General features: G+C 42.5%; 1 protein-coding gene across 4 annotated transcripts in view; it reads left to right on the top strand.

Annotated features, from left to right (window-relative positions):
* LOC120562594 (zinc finger protein 516-like) overlaps positions 1-21,543 on the top strand; it is a 47,810-nt gene that overhangs the window by 13,631 nt on the left and 12,636 nt on the right. For all 4 annotated transcript variants that reach the window (XM_039806390.1, XM_039806389.1, XM_039806392.1 and 1 more), the window contains exon 2: positions 17,166-19,514. In XM_039806390.1, coding sequence (XP_039662324.1) covers positions 17,765-19,514 — 1,750 coding nt within the window. In that variant the 5' untranslated portion in view covers positions 17,166-17,764. The remainder of the gene's footprint in view (positions 1-17,165; positions 19,515-21,543) is intronic.

The raw sequence follows: 21,543 nt of genomic DNA on the forward strand, positions 1-21,543 counted from the left end.
ACCACCACCACCACCTTTTTCCATTGGCTCTTGATGTTTTGTAAAGAATCCCCCAGCACACTCACACCCTCCCTTCAGCTATCCCACTGGCCTCAGTGCCCTGTTCCCACATTGTATCCAGATGTGAGGAGGATAGTTGAGGGGAGGAAGGTAGGGGCCCCTGGTAGTGCCCCCTCCACCCCCTGCCCCAAACACCATCTCAGCTAAACACATCCCAAGACTGGAGGTTTTCCAATACTACCAGTTTAGAATGAGTGAGACCTGCAGAGTAGATATCCCACTTTAGTCACATTCGCACACATGCGACTTTCATTTCAATATCAGAAATCAGAAAAGGGTTTATTCCCCCAGTAAGTTACATACATAATATGTCTACATATTAAAATAAATAAGAAATAACCAATAAATACAGAAACAAATATATACAAAATAGTTGTTTAGCATAAGAAAAAGGAGGCTGAATGGGTTGAATGCAGAATGCAAAAAATACATAGTTTGTGCAATAGGCAGATTTTAGTCCAGGATGAAGGTTAGTGCAAAGTGTAGTGACTAGATATGGGGGTTAAGCATCAATTTCATATTCTATGATGTTTAGAATTGTACACACACACAAACATCCACATACCACATCATAACCTACTGTATAATCCTGCTTCTGTTTTTTATCCTTTAAACTAAAATGATAGAGAATCTGTTTCTCTTGAGGCCGACTGGCTGTGATCATCTAATCCCTGGCCGTAGAACTCTATTTAAAGAGCATAGCCGCTAATCCCATCAGATTATACCTGACCAACTCCACAAAATCATCCAATTAATAGTCTTAAAATTGGTCACAGAAGCCCGTCTTCCCCAAAAACCAAACCCCAATGAGTCGCATAGAAAAATCGGACACATTTATGGAGTCTTAACCTATAGTCTCAAACAGAGAGGCGGGTGGGGGTACAGCCTAAACATGGCTGTGACTCCTCAGCTAGAAAAGGAGCTGACAATGGGAACTTAAAAAAACAACATATCTGCATATTTATACTAGTTACCATTTGCACCTAATTGAGACCATCTTAAACTGCACATTACCCCCAGACTACAGATGCTATGGGTGCACCACTGTAATGTGGTCGGTTGTTGCTGTCTGCTGCACATATTCCGATGTGACTACTTGTACATGCATATCGATTTTCAAAACTAGGTTTGAGCCTGGAGTCCCACAAGCAGTTGGTATGCTTAGGTCTAAATACCTGGACAGCAGGCTCCACAGGCATCATTGTCCCAGATAGATCTGAGGTAGAGGTGTGTGTGCTATACTTGTATGTATTAGGATTTATTTTATTTTTTTAAGAGCTGGTACTGCCAACTCTTTAACTGAAGCAGCAGAGAATTTTGTGCCAAATTTCAGTATTTTTAAAAACGCCACTTTTCATTAGTAAACCTGTCGGAGCAATTCTAATAGTCAGTATGGAAAAGCACCCGAAACAGCATTTCATACACAACACATCCTCATACCTCAACGACATCATTTCATACACAACACATCCTCATACCTTAATGACATTTGAATAATGACGATTTCCAAAGGCTCCCAAAACGACAAATACGACTATTCTGTTTACTGCCGCAAGGTGGCGGTTTAATCATGTGACCATTCTATTTAACGTAACGGGCGCAGTTTTAAACCAGTTGAAAACGTTGCGAAGCGATACTAGTTTAGGAAACAAAAATACTTAGGGTTAGTGAAACATCAGGGTTTGGGTTAAAATTAGTCACATAAAACTACTAAAATGAGGATGTAACGTGACGGACTAAGGTCCATAGAACCGATAGGTACATTTTCAAAATGACAGTTGACGTTTGGTTTCATACAGGACACCAATCCCGGTCTCCTGAGTAAAAGTCCTGTTTGTTTGACGCTTATTTTGGCACTCTGATACTCTGTCACCTCACTATCGCTTCTGCACTATGATAATTACTACAGCCTTGTGAGAAATGTCATTTTTGGTCGCACAATCGACCCATGTGGTCGTTTTCTGGGTGAGGACGGGCTGTTCATACTATGCTATTATATTATATAACAAGTTCTACTATTAATAGTGTGGGACCAATTCAAAGTATCTCATTAGAATCAGCTCAACAAGTGTGGCATTGATTCATTCTACAATACATATGTAATGAATTAAGCTGCACCATACCAACAATATCAGATACAGTACCTAACAGTGTGTCTGATCTGCAATAAAGGGCCATTGTGATCTTATTATGACAGTCTATCTCTTGTGTATACTGTATGACACACATTCAGCTCATAATTGCTGCTTGATACCATATTTACAGTGGAGCTCTCTCTGACCCTTTCATAACACTGTCTGGACATCTCAAACCGTATTTTTTTTATAACAGTTATTCTGTATGAATATATTTGTTTTTCTGTAGTTATTGTGTATTCCATATTAATGTTTAATAGGTTTGTTTGGTTAAGTATGCACCTTTCACCAAGGCAAATTCCACATAAGTGTACTTATTGTGGCAATAAAACCTTTTCTGATTCCGATGTAATCACAATATTGATTGGTGTCACCATCTCTCTGTTCTTTCTTGGTTAGCTAAAGCTTTGTGTTTTCAGTTCGTACCCATGGCACTGTTGGATTTGCTTATCTTACATATTCATACAAATACATGCAAGTTAACCTGGAGACTCTCTGTGTCTTTGTGAGTGTGTGTCTAGGAGTGAGTTGTCTCCATTTTTAGTAACCCATCCTGCAGTCTTTGAGTCTGGGCTGGGCACAGTTTGTTGTGTAAAGCTGGTCCACTGGTGCGATGTGGAGAAAATGACAGTGCTCGTAATCCTCTGTCGCTTATTTCTTGTGTAACAGACCTGACGCTTTTTTAGCGTTGGCAGATTGGCTGTGTTGGCTGTGTTGGCTGGCTTAATGGCTGTTTTTGCTGCCTGGCTGATGCAGGTAACTCCCGTTGGAAGAGTCTGATCTCTCCAGGGAAAAGCTGCGCAAACATGACTGCTTGATGCAACATTTGCTTTCTCCTGGATAACCCTCGGCTGCTCCTCTGAATTAAGAGTTCCATGTTAAGTGGAGTGCAGAGTGGAGATGATATTCTGTGACGTTATGCAGAATTTTGAAAGAGGAATGAAATGCTTCAACACAAAAATGTATAATCTATATTAAATTAGACGTCTCCAACTTTCATTCTTTTCAAAATGCAAAAGCCGGTTATACAATATACGGTACTGCTAGTATTACTGCTAATAAAAGTGGGTTTTTGAAAGAGTGCACACATTGTTGTGTCATATATAAAAACTGCATTCAAATTCTGGATACCTATCTCCTGTTAGTTAATATGTCTAGCTGAAGAGTGAGGCAGGGCTCACAGCCAGCCAGCGTTGTACTCTCATTTTTGTCCCCAATATCAGGGTCAGTCCCAGAATCACCATTAGTAATTGATTATTGGTGTCTAATACAGAGCAACTACACAGGCTTGGTACTATACTGTAGCCTACATGTCATAATAACAAACTAAAGCTAATTATTTACACAATATGATATGTTACTGTAGCGTCTCCAAAAGTGATTTCAGGAAGTAAAACCAAAAAAAGGGCCATTTACTGTATATATGTGAGCGAGTTTTACAAACCCTGACCACACACTTTTTCCAAATCTATGGAGGAAACTTGCCTTCATTTAAATGAAAATAAAAAGTTGTCACTTGACAGCAATTTGTTACCATTAATATCCCACGGACATTGTGTAGCCCATTACCAGACGGATTGTCATTCATGCCAGTGTAGGTGGTGTGCTGCATGCTGCCAGATGTCGATCTGGTAAATCCACTTACTGTCTCAACACAGTAAGTGGTGCAGAGCGGGTTGTGTTGGTGAGTTTAATGCAAACAGGCGGGTTGAGGAATGCTGCTTGTGTACCGACAAGATGTTGTGATCTGGTTTTCTTAAGCCAACCTGCACCAGAAGGGAAAGTGAACCAGAGAAATGTCTGTTACATGATTGAGTTTTTTAATCCCCCACCTTATTTCTGCTGTTATTTACATTACAGATATTACAGGATTATAGTTTGCAATTTTTTCCTATTTTGAACTTAAAGTATGTTATTTATGTAGGTGTGTTCGTTGTTTGGCAAATTTTGCAAGGAGGCATTTCACACCCCAGCAGATGTCATTTCTAGTAGCTGCCTTTATGAAACTGGAATTTCCAGTCAAACCTCAGCCATTAAAGACATTAGGGCGAGTCTTTTTTTTTTTTTTTTGACTGGTACTTAGGCACGGAGATTGGAACTGCCAACTCTTTAGTGGGAGATTTCTTTGATTTTTGAATTTTATTTTATGTTTTTAAGTGAAACATCTGTCAAAACAGAGGAAAAAGTAAGTCAAAAACTCACCGTTTCCCACACACAACCACCGACCCTGCACAAACACACCTACGCACAAACCTGACGCACACACAGACACACACACATGCTGCGCATATTGCTACACACTGTACATTGTGGGTTGATTTGGGGGGGGGTTAGTGTGTAACTATACTAGCAGATTGTCTCAGTAGGACTATTGGACAAATGTTGAAAAAGTGGATCCTGGCCAATTTCCTGTGCTGTGGTTGCACTGCAAATAATATCTGTCATAATAAGCCGCGTAGTTAGGTATTGAGTGATTCAATCATGCTTCCGCAGAGAAAGTTTGAGTGAGAAAACACCAGACAGAGTCTAATAACCAGAAAGACACATTTGTTTTTTCAAACCCATCTTCTCATCAGACAGTGGTGATCAATAGTCCCGGAAAAAAAAAAAGAGAGAAAAACTACTCCTGTATGATGGACATTTTCTGCAGTGTGCAGCCCACAGCCTGCATTCCTCTCTCTTTTTTTTGCTCTCTGTCTGCCTAGATCTCTCACATCTCCCTCTCAGTCAGCTCCTATTATCCCAATCTATCTCCTGCCGTGACTTTACATCACTATTTACCACTTATCTTCCCTCTGCTGCCCTCCCTCTCATTATTTGCTCTGCCTTTTCTACTCTCCTTGACATACATCTCTCTCCTTCTCTCTTTTCCGACGCCGCCTTGTTTTCCTCAGTATTAGTTTAGAGGTTTTTTTTCCCCACTGGGTGGGTTAACAAGCCGGCATGATTTCATCAATGTGAATCAGTCAGCCTGATACGACGTGACCCAGATGGGATCTCCGGCTCTTTTTATACAGCCATCCATCAAGACCACGTAGCCAACATACTCTCTCGCTCATGCGGCAATGCCTGTCAGCCTTCGTATGACAGAAATGTGTCATGGAGCTTCAGTGCGCTCTCTAGAAAAACTCTGTGTCCCGTATAAAAGACTAAGAACGTTTGTTATTCGCATCTAGCAGCCCGAGTTCCTGTGTGGTGCTTATTGTTTGTTTATTTTTATAATTATTTTTGGCTATGTAATCCTGGGCAGATATTTCAGCACACAAACAAACAAATAACACATCTAGACTATTCCTTAAGGGACTTATGATGGTCAATGATGAGTTTGTGTTAACCTTATTGAACTTTGTGGTATTTTTTCTTTCCAGTTGTATCACTTTCATATTCCTATAATAATCACACGCGGACTGAAAGTAGGACACAATTGGCGCTTTTCCATTACATGGTACCTACTCGCCTCGCCTCGACTCTACTCGCCTTTTTTGGTTTTCCATTATGATAAAAAGTACCTGGTACCTGCTAACAGGTACTTTTTTTAGTACCTCCTCAGTCGAGGTTCCAAGCGAGCTGAGGCGAGCCGAGAAGGTGACGTGAAACCCTGCAGGCGCTGATTGGTCGGAAAGAATTGTCACTGCATTGCTAGCGAGAGACGGCATTTTTAAATAGTTTAGCCAGCGGTTTTTTTTTTGCTGCCGGAGGCTCCACGCAGAGCTTTCTCCGTAGCATACAAGTGGCCTGATGTTTATACTTGTGCGCTGGTGTGTGTCGAGTCGCCGTGTGTGTGTGTGTGTGTAGCTGGTGAGCGAGGGAGAAGTGAGAGAGTGACGGCGATTAGCTCCGCAGCGAGTAGTGACTCTAGAGTCATATAGTGAGAGAAACAAAGTGTCTGCCCTGTTCTTTCTGACCACGGTGGGAAATCTGGAGCAGTAAAAGTGAACTATCTTGTTGATTTCATGTTGTTTACGGAGAAGGAGAACCAGGAAATGAGTCGGGGGGGGGAAATGCAACGCTACCAAGCCACGCCCACGGCAGTCGCTATGACGACCAGCCACGCTGAGGCGGTACTAAAATCTGCAATGGAAAAGGGACGCACAGTGCGCCGAGTCGAGGCGAGTAGAGTCGAGGCGAGTCGAGCAGGTACCATGTAATGGAAAAACGCCAAATATATAAGGGGCGGTAAAAATGGGTGTTTTTGTATCGCTTTCAAGGAAAGAGTTCATTTTGGGAAATTATGAAAGATACCACTCTCATATGGGGTGGCAGTAGCTCAGTCAGTAGGGGGTTGGGCACCGGAGGGTTGCCGGTTCAAGTCCCCATACGGACCAAAGTATCGTGGTGGACTGGTAGCTGGAGAGGTGCCAGTTCACCTCCTGGGCACTGCCAAGGTGCTCTTGAGCAAGGCACTGAACCCCCAACTGCTCGTCTCCCTCACTCTGACATCTCTCCATTAGTGCATGTATACTGATACCGGTACTGAGCATGTGTGTGCATTTCAGGCCTGTGTGTAATAACAACAGAGTGAACACATTGTAATTTCCCCCTTGTGGGATTAATAAAGTATAAATTATTATTATTAAATTATATCTGTATGGTAAATACAAAGCTATCACCAGCAGCTTGCTAGCTTAGCTTAGCATAAAAGTGGGAAACAGCTAGCCTTGCTCTGTCCAAAGGAAACAATATCCACTCGTTTAAAGCTCATTAATTGTGTTCCGCTCACCAGGAATTCCAGTTCGTCCTGTTGTTTCTCTCCGGTCTTCCGGGCTGGTAATTGAAGTTCTTGTTTTAAATGTAGACTTTTGTCTGATGTAATGTATATTAGTACCATATCAATACTGGAAAAAATAGCCCTATTACAATAATATTGTGATATTGATTTCCACCACATCTGCCAGCACTGTTATCACCACAATATTACTAGAATTAAGACTTCATAGTGTGGTGATTTAGTTCAGTTAGGTTCGAGGTTATGTTCTATGGTAGTTTTATTTCATTAGGTATCATAATAATTTGCCTATACTGTTTCTATGACAGTCCTATTAGGATTCATAGTGTCTATATGGGTACCCAAAGATAATTTATAGCGTATCTGTGTGGCACTGCTTTTTATTTTGCACATGCACACACACACACACACACACACACAAACACACACACACACACACACACACACACACACACACACACACACACACACACACACACACACACACACACACACACACACAGAGAGGGTCCAGTGTACTCTGCACAATAACACTTTTTTTTTTCCAGGGGATTCAATTGGATTTTACCCACAGGTTACTTTGTTTGGAGCTGTGCTTCTTTATAATGTGTATGTGTTTTGTTGGCTTGTGTGTTTGTACTTTAAAGCAGTGTGAACCACCTCGCAACAACAACAACCGCCTGTTGAAGCCCACACACTCTCTCTGTAGTAGAGCCATCAGGAGATTTCTGTGGAAACCCTCCCATCCTGCCTGCCAGTTTGTGTGTCTGTGTGTCTGTGTGTGTGTGTGTGTGTGTGTGTGTGTGTGTGTGTGTGTGTGTGTGTGTGTGTGTGTGTGCAGGCGGTAAGGAAGAGTCAAAGGCAGATCTGTTGCCCTGTGAAGTTCTCATATCTCCTCTTGACAACTCTTACAGGATGTGTTATTCAGATTGTTGCCTCAAGGCAAAGACAGGGTTTAAAACAAGGCGCACAGCAAGTAGCAAAAACACGAAACCACGTAAATGAGTAGTCAAAGAAAATTCAAACAGACATAATGTGTTCACGCACAGAAAAAAAAAAAAGATATCATACTGCATATGCAACACCTCTGCATGGACTTTTGTTCATAAAAACATGCATTGAAGGTCAATTTAGCTATTCAGGAATGAGATGACAGTAGAACATTGACCTGACAGCTCCATGCTAACACATTTTGAATACTGTGTCAAACAGCAAGTCACTTGAATTTGAGATAATGCTAGTGGAACAGCTCTGAAACTGAATTTCGCATCTTAAAATCCACTGCAGGTAATCTTGGTATCAGTGTTCTTGGTTGTTTGTTTTTTTTTAAACTGATGCGCTTTAAGGTTGAAATCTCTTTTTTCCTTCTAGCAGTAGCAGGTGCAGTGAGGGTAGAGCCGTTTTTCTCATACAAACTCCGGACAATGTCAGACCAATCAGATTTGTAACGGAAGCAGGATAGAAAAATGTACAGGTTTCCAGCCTGAGCTGCGGGGCCGAAATCAAATCGCTAGCAGATCAGGCTGGGTTTACCCGGTCTAGCGTTCTCGCCTACTGGAAATAGTTTGCTTGGTTTAGGCGAGGTCTTTCCGTTCCTTCAACTTGTCTGATAATTTCAGCATCGGCATGTTTTATTGCATTCTTGTATTCTTCCGGTTTCGCGCCAGTCGCGTAATAGAAACGTCATCAACGCGCCCACTCGCCCGCTGTGAATTCTCCGGACAATGACCTGCTCTATTCACACATGGCCTGAGTTGGACATTACACACACTTTTGTTCTGCAGAGCTGGCAGGGTAAAGTCCGTTTAATGTCCGGTCCAACTGGACATTTGCGTTCTCACATACAGCTCCTGCCGGTAATGTCTACATGAAAGGGCCTCAGGACTCAGGGTTCTGACTGTCTGCGGTAGATTCTATCAGCTGCAGCTTATTAATCTCAAGCTCTCTACCTGCATTTAGACCAAAGAGGCACATTTATACATAACAGTGATTATTTTGAAATGTCTGTCTTGCTGAAGAACACATTGGCAGGTAATACTGCAACACTGGATCCATTCCAGCGTGTGTGTGTGTGCGCGTGCGTGTGTGTGTGTAAACTCACTAACCACTGGGGCACCTCGCTGCGGCGAGCAACAAAATAAAACGGTTATATCAGAAAGTGTGACAGTGTAAAAGACTGGTGGCCAGCTTTCAGGTCACCAGTCTAATTACACTTCAGAGAGACTGATTTAGGTTCAGTTGCAGAGGTTGTTCGGGGGCCGCAAACGGATGGAGGAGCGCAGAGGAAGAGGAGGTCTAGAAGACAGAGAGAGAGAGTTTGGAGAAGGGTGGACAGTTGGGCATGGAGTGAAAAGAGATGGAGGAGTTTCAATTTAGATTTCAATCGAACACTATTACCACGAGTGCCTCTTCTGCTTTCGCCGCTATTACACCAACAAGTTGCGGCAAGTTGCGGTTTCACCTCTGCTTCTGGTGTGTTTCTGCTCCGTCCTTCTCCGGCCCATACTGCCTCTCTATGCCTTTGATGTCAGTGTGAGGGAACACGTAGAAGGAAAGCACGTTTTGCAGCCATTTGCGAGGATCCGAAAAGAAAACAAGGAAACACATTATCTTTCAAGCGCGGTTGCAACTTTCTAAATGACTTGTTGAGAAATTAAAAAAACATTTGAGTGCTTTTACGGTCCTTGTAGGGGAAACGAGTGTTACATAAGCACATTTCGATCAACCTTACGTCTACTCTAGTAGTTTAGGATTTAGGTTTATGGTTCAAGATGAAGGTCTAGGTCAGGGTTGAAGTTGTGTTTAAGGGTTTGGAGATCTCCGCACACGAAGAGGAAGAGTTTATGCAGAAAGCATATCATATTGGTTGTGAACGCTAAGGTAGTTTAGATCATGTAATGGTAGTTTAGTCTGCGTTGCACGGTGACAACAGATCTCAATGTGTGTGTATATATATATGTGTGTGTGTGTGAGGAATGCTGCTGTGGTGCAGAAGGGAGGAGGGACTCTATGGACAGGAGCACCCAGGGGTTAACGAGCAGTGTGAGAAAAACAGGCAGAGTTTGAGAATGGGGAGGGGGGAGACACACACACACACACACGTCCACAATGAGCCCCAGAGAAATTTAAAGCTGGCCGGGCTGCCATGAGAGCAGGCAGCTCTTGTCTTGTTGGCTTTAAACAGAGCTACATGGTAGCAGGAGGTATCACTCCATGTTGATCAGTTCCTTGCCTTATTTTAAAGTAATAAACAATGCAATAAAGGACAATGCATGCAATTTTTCTAAAGGTATTACGTACAGATGCACAGTTTAGTTCTGGAAATGTTGACAGGTTGTGCATTTTGACCCTAGTTCCATTTTTCTACACAATAGCAATAAGTCACACAGTGCAACAGTCAGAGAGCAGCGTGAGACAGGTGCATACCAGTCATTTTGAAAAAGAATCAGTCTAAACAGGTAGCTGTTTCCGTCAAATTTCCATGATTTCCTACTAAGTGTTTTGTTGGTGTTTAATGGGGTGTACTCTATACGGCTGGGAACCGTCCCCTTCTCCTCCTGACCCGACCAGTAATCCCACTAGCATGGACTGGTCACCAAAATGTAACATGACAGTATTGACTCAAACACCTGCCACTTCCTACACACACATAAACAGAGACCCAGTGGACTCTTTTCTATCCAAAGGCCCTTCTCACGCAAATAGAGTGGGCAGGCAAGATCCCTTCTCAGCCTATTTATCAGAGGTGGGGTTTGAGAAGGGACAGACAGCGTAGGCCCCCTCTATTGTTCTGGCTGGGTTTAAGGGATGGGGGGGTGGGGGGGGGGGTGGCGCAGGGATGGAACTAGGGATAGGATGGGAATGGGAGACCCCAACAATGCCACTAAAACCCCCCACTGTTCTTCCTGCTTATGAGCATGACCTGCTCTGACAGACCAGGGACAGACCCTGTCTAGAAGGAATCTAGACCAAAACTATAACAAAACTCAGACCAAACATGCATCCACATTGGTTGTTGAGCAAACCTAATCTCCTCCTAGATTAGACCTACATTGGAGACAATTTTGTGTCAGGAGTCACATCAATCAAACTACAGCCAAACTACCAAACCTCATGATGTGATAAGTTCCAGTGATTTTTCTTTTTTTTTTTAACCGTGTGTATACTTGGGCTTTTTGTCTACCCATAGTCAAACAAAAATGACTCAAATAAGCCCCAACGAGACAAACTAGACCAGAATTAGTCATGTGCCAAAACTAGAGTCACAACTGGAGTTGAAATTGAGTCAAAATAGAGAGCCAAACCTGAGTCAGGCTTAATGAGCTGCCAGTCTAGACACAATCTAAAGTCAAAATAGACCTAAATCATGGCGCATCCACTGCAAAACTGACGGAACACACAGCTGCACCACATCCATCTGCATGTAGTCTCTAAAGGACTGTCCCATCTAGCTTGCATGCACAACACACACACACACACACACGGCCAGATGTGGTTATGTGCAAGTATTTGAGCAATGTAAGTAAATCCTGGAATGAGCACATACATTTTAACAATGTTTTAATAACATGTTTTATTTACATAATTACATGTACAGCATTCTTGAAAGTGTTCTTTCTGTAGTGTTTATAGTTTTTATGTATACCTATATAGTGAACAGAATAAGAGAATAACTTTTCTCCATTTTCAACTGCAGACATAGTTTTTGATCAATGGGATAGAACTGAATCTACATTAGTTAACAGCAGTTGCAGCAGAACACTGTCTGTCAACCACAAAGTCTTTTGTCTTCCACAGCTGACATGTTTGTCACCCTAAAAATGTCCTAAAGCTCCAGTGTGTGTGTGTGTGTGTGTGTGTGTGTGTGTGTGTGTGTGCATCCAGCTGTGCTTTACCCCTCTCTCTTCATCGTGGAGCTTGCAGCAGACCTCTTTGTCTACCGGTTTAGAGCAGGGTGTGAGGTGAAGAGCAGTTTGTTCATAATGGATTATTGATTGGTCTGAGAATACACTGGCTCTGCACTCTGTGTGTGTGTGTGTGTGTGTGTGTGTGTGTGTGTGTGTGTGTGTGTGTGTTTAAGACTCCATACCATCTCATCTGTCCCACTCTGAGCACTGAATGTCTCCACTTTATGAGCAACTGAACAGAGGATAGCAAGGTTTTTTGTAAAGTGCTCTCTGTATGTTATGCTCCATGAAGCAGTTGGTGTGTGTGTGTGTGTGTGTGTGTGTGTAGCTCTCTATATGGGCTGTTAAGCTCTCAATGCTGCCTGTATGAAACAGTGTTAAAAGCCCACAGTGTACAGCACATATAGACTTTCAAAAGATGTTTGTTGACAACATTAAAAGCCCCCTCTGTTTTGCTTCTTGATTCCTCAGTTTCCCTTCGTGTGTGTGTGTGTGTGTGTGTGTGTGTGTGTGTCGTGCGCATTTAAACAAGAGGCCCACTCTTTATTTCCCCCCGCTGTGTATTTTTTCTTAACCTCTAATGCTCGTCTCTGTGCTGCTGTGTGGGAGGGAGGCAGAGCCCATCACGGCTGAAGGATGTCCCGCACGAGGACGACCTACAGTCATTATCAGTGATAAGGTGACAGTGTGAGTGAGTTGGTGTGTTATGAAAGCCAATCTCCGCACCCTTGGGTGCAGGAGATTTGTGTCATGGCTGCCTCTGAGATGATTGCTATGATAAAGGTGCTTCCTGGCTGGATGACAGTGTCTTCTATCACAGATGAGCAAAACATTAAGGCTCTGCGACTTCTGCTGAAGCTTTGTTTGACTCTTTGTGAAAATGCTTTTTAAATAGTAGACTGCAGTTGTTCTGTTTTGGAACCAAATATAAATACTTTTTTTTTTTTTTTTTTCATATTAGTGAACCAAATGTGTTCTGCTAGCTGGATTTGTGGCCTCAAGGGGGCGCAATTGAGCATATAGCAATTATGACAGACCACTTAGTTTAGAACTGGATTATTTTCCACCTAAACTTGTTGACAGGTATCGAGTTGTTTGACGTAGAGAGTCAGAAAGGCTTCTAATAAACGATCAAGAGTTTCTGTAGAGCTGGACTGGTCATTGATAATTGTGTTGTGTGTCATGGTAACATTGATATTAAACTTAGTTTTTAAGTTAAAATTCTGGCTTTGTGACAGTACCTAATGTGTGAAAACGAGTGCAAAACAGAACACCTTACAGCTGTAGATAAAGTAGGTTCTCTGCCGGCCTGCACGCGCAGTTTAACACTGTTTGTTTGTTTCGAGACTCACTCCAGATGTGATCCTCAGGAGTGTAAGGAACAGAAATAGCCAGGCTCCTCTGAAAAGGTTGTGTATGGATGGGAAAATAAGAGTGGATTTCCTCTTCTTGCCTGACCTCAGCCGCTACGGTTCAGCATTCAGAAAGCAGAACAGTAGAGGTTGAACATGCAAGGAAGGAGGGGGGGGGGGAGAGAACAATTTTTTGTTTTTGTTTGACACAGCAGTCATTTTCAGCCGAGGGTAGGCCTCCACTCACTCCCAGTGACTCATGGTAGGGCAGCTTAAGTGTCCATTAATGGCATGTCTGATATCAGACCAATGACATTCCCAACTAGGGTTGGACTGGTCTTAAGTATTTAAAGGCGATCAGAAAAACTTGAGTTTCCATCAGAATCCAGCGTTTAAACACACACTATCTCCAGTCTGTATGGAGGATGTCAATGACAGTCAAGGTTTACAAAGTGGACTGTTCTTTCTAGCTTCAGGAAGACACTTTTACTGTACCATGTTGGCCTTTAGCAGAGCTTTTGTCTTTTTTGATGACTTCGATGATTGCTAATCTTGTCCGTCTCTCCTGGACAGTTTCTCCCTCTTTAAGCCAATTTGTAATTCCCCCTTTGCCTGTATGGCGAGGAGCCTGCATTGTTTCCCTTCTGGGGGCTAATCTCATTACATTTCAATTTGCACATACAACTGTCTGGTTGACAGGCTTACTGTTGAATAGTCTCAACCCGCCTGGCCCTCCTGACCCCCAGTCAGCATGGCCATTTAACAGGAAATAAGATTATAATCCTCTGTTTTTAGCGCCAGTGCTGGAAGAAACTACTAAGTATTAATGAGTAACATTAGGATGTGGAGACAGAGAGCAGATGGAACAGATGGAAGGGGAAACTATAGTGCATGGATAGACGGGGTTGGACAGCTTTGTGTTCCTTATTTTGCTGATTTATGTCCATCATCACCCAATTGTGTATCGTGCCATGTGCTGGATGTAACTCCCTCAAGCTTTGGTGTTCCTAATTTAGGTGATGTGTCAAGCTGATAAAATTTTTTTTTATCTTTCCAGTAAACCTAATCTCATAAATTCAAAAAATTCACTTGGTCACATTTGAGGTTTTAAACATAAACAGTGTGATAATAAGTGTGAATATCTTATGTAACACAGACATGCAAATAAATCAGTCCTATCAAACACTGCACCTGTGTGAATACAACGCTGTACTGTACAAATAATCAATATGGTGTTATGGTGTTCAACTGAAAACTGTGCACTGCTGTGCTGTTTCTTGTGATTGCACAAGGGACACAGATTACAATGATAACAATATTAATACTCCTGTAGGCTATGCAATACAAATTCTAATATGTGTAAAAACATGCTAGCAGCTCTGAGGCTGTACCTAGACACAGTAATTCTTTGAACTAGATGTTAAAGTCAGCATGCTAACATGCTCACAATTAAAATTCTACCAGGAAAATGCTTAGCAGGCATATTGTTTACCATCTTCACCATCTTAGTTTAGCATGTTAGCATGCTATCATTTGCTAATTAGCACCAAACAAAAAGTGCAGCTGAGGTTGATAGGAATGTCTTTAGTTTTGAAGGTTTATATTAAACCAAAGTTTGAAATTTTGAAAGTCAGGAGATCATCATAATGTCTGTACCAAATTTCAGGGCAATCCATCCAATAGTTAGGGACTGCAGACGGAAAGTAGTTATTTTAACTAATTCTGGCATATTTACATGGTGTTTTTATACAACAATGTTCATAAATATGCATGGTCTCTATCAAATAAACCAATAAAATAAAAAAAATTTGAAAAGTTGTTGAGACTTTTCACTCAAAACCATGAATGTAAATCTCATAGTGGCGCTAAGAATAAGTCAGGGATGCATCCTTACATTCATCCTGTGGGACCTATGATTTTTATGCCAGTCCATCAAGTAGCCTAGATGGTGAAATATTTCGCAGAAGTCGGGAGTTTACCAAAGTCCTCAGGATTCATCCCCTGGGGAACATGAATGTATGTACAGTAGAAGATTGTATGGCAATCTATCAAGTGGTTCAGTCTGGACCAAAGTGGTGGACCGACCGACCGACGTCACTGCCACGCATAGAGCCACGTCGCTACTATGGCTAAAAAATGGTTAGGTTAAGAGTTTTTAAATGCAAGCAGAAATAGTGAGCCTCTATCCTTGTTTAGATCAATATTGATAAAACCTTGTAGGCCTTTGTTATATTTAGACAGAAAAATGTCTGGATTCGAAAATACATTTTGTTTCAAAGTATTGTCAGCCACAGCTGCACTCCTGACTGGAACAGTACTGTACTTGTTAGCTGGGAGCCTTAGCTTACTAAGCACAGCAAAAGGAAGCATGGTGAACCATTGAGGGCGTGCTGAATTCAATAGCATAAATCATTCTAGATAGATAGATAGGTGGCTCTGGCACAGGGTAATCATTTTCAGTGCGAGAGTTTAAGACATATGATTGTTCTTGTGCTAACTTCCCTCCTCCACCACCTTATCCTCTTATGATTATGATCAATTATCCACTTATAATTAGAGCCTGGCAGTAACTCAGCTTATGGGCCCTGGCACCTTATATAATAGCCTGTAATAATGCTGTCAGTCACATTTCATATAGTCCACACATTCAGGCTCTAGCATCTGCTAAAATTAAAACTCCAGTAAGAAATGTTTCAGTTTAATCAACAGAGCTGCAAGAGAAAGAGGCCTTTTGTAATGCTGTTATCAATGAGCCGAGAGGGAGAAAAGAATAAAGATGTGAATAACCTTCAGTGATTCTAGCGAGATGATTGGGACTTTGCTGCAAGAAATAATATTAATGGGTCATAATAAAGAAATGTGGTGAAAACATGTTCAACAGATGTATAACATAATGCAGTTGAATGCATGCACTTAAGTTACAGCAGGATCTGAAGGTTTTGAAAACAACAACAGTCGAGCAAACTAGCACATAAACTGTTGATGAAAATATGCAAATGATTCCACCCATTGAAGGAAATTTTCAAGTATGAAATTCGTCATCACTGTCTACTTTCTTCTCTTATCACTCTCTCTTTCTGTTTGTCTCTCTCCCCGACCCCATTCAACTCCAGTTTGAGAAATAGAGCAAAACAAACTGTCAGAAGAGCCACTTCCTGTTGTGTACTTAAGATCCCAGTCATGTGATAGTGTCAGTTGAGGCGGGTGTGCGTGAGGCCAGTATGGGGAGGGAATATGGTGGCACTGCTGATCTTGCTGATGTGAACACAGCCCACCGTCCCCCCACTCCCCCACCCCGCACCCTGATTGTGTAAAGTGTCGACTCAGCCAGTGTGGAGTCAGAGCCCCCAAGCCCTGCACGACTCATGCACACCCACGACACACACTCAGCCACAGCTACATAGTTTATACTTTATGCATGATAATACCCCATCTACACTCAATTTATACGTATGTAAATCTTTATCAGGCAAATTCTAACTCATATAAGTTACAATGGATTTGAGGGTTTAAGGAATAAACAATCTGTCACTAAAAAAGGGGTAAATATAACTATAGCTATTGGTGCCATACTTGATGTTGGTTATCAAATTCATTCATTTGGATAAGGAGAATCTTCAAAAAAACATTTTCACTTTTAATTATAAGTTGCTTGTAAGTTAGTTTGCAGTCTAAAAAAGCACACATGTGCATGTTTATAAAGATGTCATGGATTGTATTTTATTCCTGTTTGTGGTTTGCCTTATGATGATCACCAACCCCAGATCTTACTTTTTAATTCATAGCTACATTACTACACAAACATATTCAGATATACTTAATGACACATACTGTAGATAGCTTAGCTGTGTATGCAAGTGGTAACCTAATGTGTCTGTAAACTGAAAGTGCCTTTGGAATTATTTTTTGCTTTACTTACATGTTCTTTGTCTCTTTTCCCACCCTCCTTCCCACTTTGCCTCTTTCTTTTGTGTCTCTTTCTCAGGTGAATGATATGAAGTATGTGCAGGCCGTGCTATAGAGACCTCACTGTTACATGATCTGGAATCTGCTAATGTGCTTAAAACTGAAGAGAATCGAGAGAAGCCAATAAAATGAAGAACAGAAGTGTGGTGGAATAACAAACCTGATGAACAGAACTCTCACAATTTCTGTCCACTTACACAATGATGCCCTGGAATTGAGTGAAAACCTTCCCTTTATTTGGAAGAGACAAAGAGATTGTTAAATTTAAATTTGGGACTTTTTTAGCCTGAAAAAAGTCCATATTACTTGTCTGAATAAATGGTAAATCTCCATACGTTGCTTTCTATGGTGCCAGTGGCACGCAGATAGTTTGAGCCAGTCATTCATTGACAGTGCTAGATGAAGATGGATAGATGGTGTTGCATCCAGTAACTGGAGAGTGCTAAATGAGCTGCTGTGTAAGCAGCTTGATCTCTGGATGATTGAAGGCAGATAGTATTTTAACTGACCAACAAAGGCACGCTAGACATCCCTCCATGTGCAACTGCAGATAGCAGTAGTTTCAGGTTTTATTGAGCTTGTGAAAGGCCAGGTAGACAGGGTAGTTTAGTTTGTACAATGAATCCTAGAGACAGCGTGGAGGTGATGGAGACCCAGACCCGAGGTCAGAAGGAGAAGCTGGTTGAAGACCCGATCAACCCTGGCAACGAGGTTGAGGGTGAGGACGACAAAATCCCCGGGGCTTACAACTGCAACGTTTGTGGACGCAGCTTCCCGTTCCTTAGCTCTTTGTCGCAGCATATGAGACGCCACACTGGTGCGCGGCCTTACAAATGCCCCTACTGTGACCACAGGGCCTCTCAGAAGGGCAACCTCAAAGTTCACATCCGCAGCCACAAACTGGGCACGCTCTCTAGCCACCACTCCAATGAGGATGAAGAGGGTGGGGCCGAGGAGGAGGAGATGAGTGTTTCAGAGGGTCTCGACGGAGGTACGAGTCCAACTAAGAGCAGCTCCGCCTGTAACCGGATGATCAATGGGGACAGTGGTGAGGAGAGTCGGAGGAAAGTGCCTGGGAGGAGCATGAAAAGAGAGAAGCCCGTTACCGACCAGAGGCCTTACTGTTGCCGTCTGTGTGGCTACGAGGCGCTTCGAGAAGACCAGCTCCTCAGCCATATTGAAAAGGTCCACATAACAGCAGATACAGAGGAGGAGACCACTGTTAAGGAAGAGGCTGTGCCCGAACCTGATGTCGTCCAACCCCAGAGTGATGGGACCTTCCCCTGTGAGACCTGTGGCCAGATCTTTACCCAGGCCTGGTTTCTAAAGTCACACATGAAGAAACATGCAGGGATCCTGGACCACTGCTGTCGTATTTGTGGACGACGGTTCCGCGAAGCTTGGTTTCTCAAATCGCACATGAAAACACACAACACCAGAGCCAGGTCGAGGTCAAAAGCAGAATCCACTGAGCAACCGGCCACTATCAACGACGTAGCCCAGGATCCTGAAATTGTCACTGGCTCTATTACATCCATCTATCAGATGTGTTCCAAATGTGGGAACCTGTTCCACGACAAAGAGAGCCTGAGGGCCCATGACAAAATCCACAGTCTAAGTCATGGCAGGAAATCCCAGAACCAATGCAAACTCAGTGATGACGAGGACTCACCAGCTGCTAAGAGACGTTACCTTGACTACTTTAGCCTCCAGCCTGTTGAGAAAAAGACCCTGGATGAAAAGGAGTGTGAGAAGAAGATGCTAGGTCAAAGAATCCCAGAGCTGGATCCAGTTTGCAGCTACCAGGCCTGGCAATTAGCTACTAAAGGAAGGGTTGTTGAGCCAGTGGAGGCGAGTTCCAAGGCCTCCTATGGGGGAGGAAGTATGGGAGAGGAGGCCCTCGCCGGAGCTGCTGTGGTTTTTGAGAAGGAAAGCAGCCGTTATGTCCTGCAAGGTCAAGCGAAACGCAGCTCAGGGCGACGCAGCAGCTCCGGATTGGGAAGCCATGCTTCTTCAGGGGATCGGACACCGGAGAGTCTTAGCGACTCAGAGTACCGGCCTTCGTCTCGCCAGGACCGCCGGCGACCATCTTCCTCGAAGTCTAACGAGTGCTTTGAGTGCGGGAAGGTGTTTCGCAGTCGTCACCAGATGATCGTCCACCAGCGGGTCCACAGTAAGCACGGAGGTAGGGCATCTGTGGGACACAATGAAAGAACTGCAAGAGACGACCGATGGGGGTCCACCAGTGATCCAGAGTCAGGCTCCCCCAGCCGGCCCAGCACCCCAGGGTATGGAGACTCTCCACCAGCGTCCACCCTTGGAGACCAGGCCTCAGAGATGGGTACCGCAAAATCTGGAGAGATTGCAGGTTGGTCAAAAACGTATTTTTTTATCCAGGTTTTTTCTTGTACTTTGTTTGACATGATCATCTATAATCAGGATAAGGATTTTTGGTTAATATTAGCCCTATGGGAATCAGTCACATTAATTGGAGGTCATAGCGCTGAAGATTCCGTTGTTGCTGTTTCGTTCATTGCTTATGACCACCATTGCCAAGTTGGTATTCTATTTGTCTTTTAAAGATACTGACTCAACTTCCCATCATAAAACAATATGAAAATGTAACTGCTATACAGGTAAATGAATAGTATACACACCAGTTCACTAATTGAAGCATGCTCTGCAGGAGTTTTAGTGGCAAAAATGACTGTAGCCCTTTACAAGCCTCCCACTCGAGGCCTCTGACTCTGTCACTCTGTAGTAAACATCTGTTGATGAAATGTGCTTTGTGTAGGTGCAGCTCCTCAGCTTTTCAGTTTCTATGGAGAAGGAAGTGGAGCCACCATGTGGCAAAATATCAGAATTACATCTGACTTCAGCTCTTTATAGAGTGCTACACACAAATACTATCAAACATGGTCAATAAACTTTAACTGCCACTGAAAATTCAGTTTACAACAATGCAAATATTTGGTATCACAGAGCAATAAAGCTAACAGTTGAGTCAAAGTGTGTGCCTTTCAGTGGCATGGCAGTAGAGTAGAGGGCATTTTTGGAATGCCTATCATTTTTTCACCTCCACCACCAATAAACACTGCAGAGCAAAAAAAGAAAACTACCCATGCAAAGGCAAAACACCCATAATCACGGCGAAATATGGTAAAGGAAGGATTCCTGTGGAAGCAGTACATCAGAGCTCTCTGGCTTTTGTCTTTTAAACTTTCAAACTCACTGAGTACAGGTTAGGATAGTGGATTGGTAAGATTGTAGTGATTGCTTCCATTACTCCCTGTTAGTACAGACATTCAAAAATAGCAGCAACATTTCTGCCTGATCGAGCTGTGTGCTATTTCAGGTCTTCCTGTGTCAGGAAACTCCCCTCACCCCCCGTATCTGTGCGTGAATATGTCTTTTGCTTTGTCTTCACCGTAAAAATCTATCTGCACGTTTCCTTTTACTCTATGCTGAGGTTGTTTATTGTACAACAACCAATTATTAAAAGGCCCTGTAACTAGCTGTTAAAAGGTCTGGTCAACTTCCTTTTATATTAATAAACATACTGTATAGTATTGACTCTCTCCCAACCCACTGGCATCCTGGTGTCTGGTTTCAGGAATTGCATTTGGGATACAGGATCTTTTTAACTCAATACATACATTGTACACAAATTAATGTAAAATATCTGACAGGAGACATGGTAAAATGTGATAGAATCTGTTGAAGCATTTCTTTGTTGATATTTGATAAACTGTATAAAATATTTGTGAAAGACGTTTTTTTATATAATTCAATAGTTACCAAACATCTTGTCTAGATGTAGAGGCTTCTGTTTATACAGCCAGCCATCCTTTTACTCTATACTTTCACTCCCTGTCCCCTCTGACTCTTTACTAATCTATAACCTCCTGTGACACCACTGCCACTCATCCACTCTTCTTACTATTGAACCAGCCAGGCTGCCCAATGTCTGAGGGATTGGTTATTTATAGAGTCACCTCCCGATGGAGAGGGATACAGGCAATGGGGAAAGAGACACTCAGAGAACGCTTTAGTTGCTGTTACTCTGATGTCCCTTACAGCTATAGAGCTACTTTTGGGGAATGCAAATGAGAAGTGGCAGTGTACATGCACATACACAACATATACATACATGATAGGCTTTTAGATACATTTGTTACGATTTAGTTACAGATTAATAACATCTTCCATGGTGGTAATTATTGTGAGTGTCAGGATTGGAATAATAGGACTTGGAAGAGCAATACGAATATTTTGGGTGTAAAGTTTTTTTTTTTATAATCAGGAGCTTCAATTCCTTTTACTCTAACATGTCAATAACTAATTAATACAAGACCAATATCAGCCTGATAACCAGGACACATCAGTCTAACCACCTT

Source organism: Perca fluviatilis, chromosome 7 (genome assembly GCF_010015445.1).
Source record: "Perca fluviatilis chromosome 7, GENO_Pfluv_1.0, whole genome shotgun sequence".
Lineage (NCBI taxonomy): Eukaryota > Metazoa > Chordata > Actinopteri > Perciformes > Percidae > Perca > Perca fluviatilis.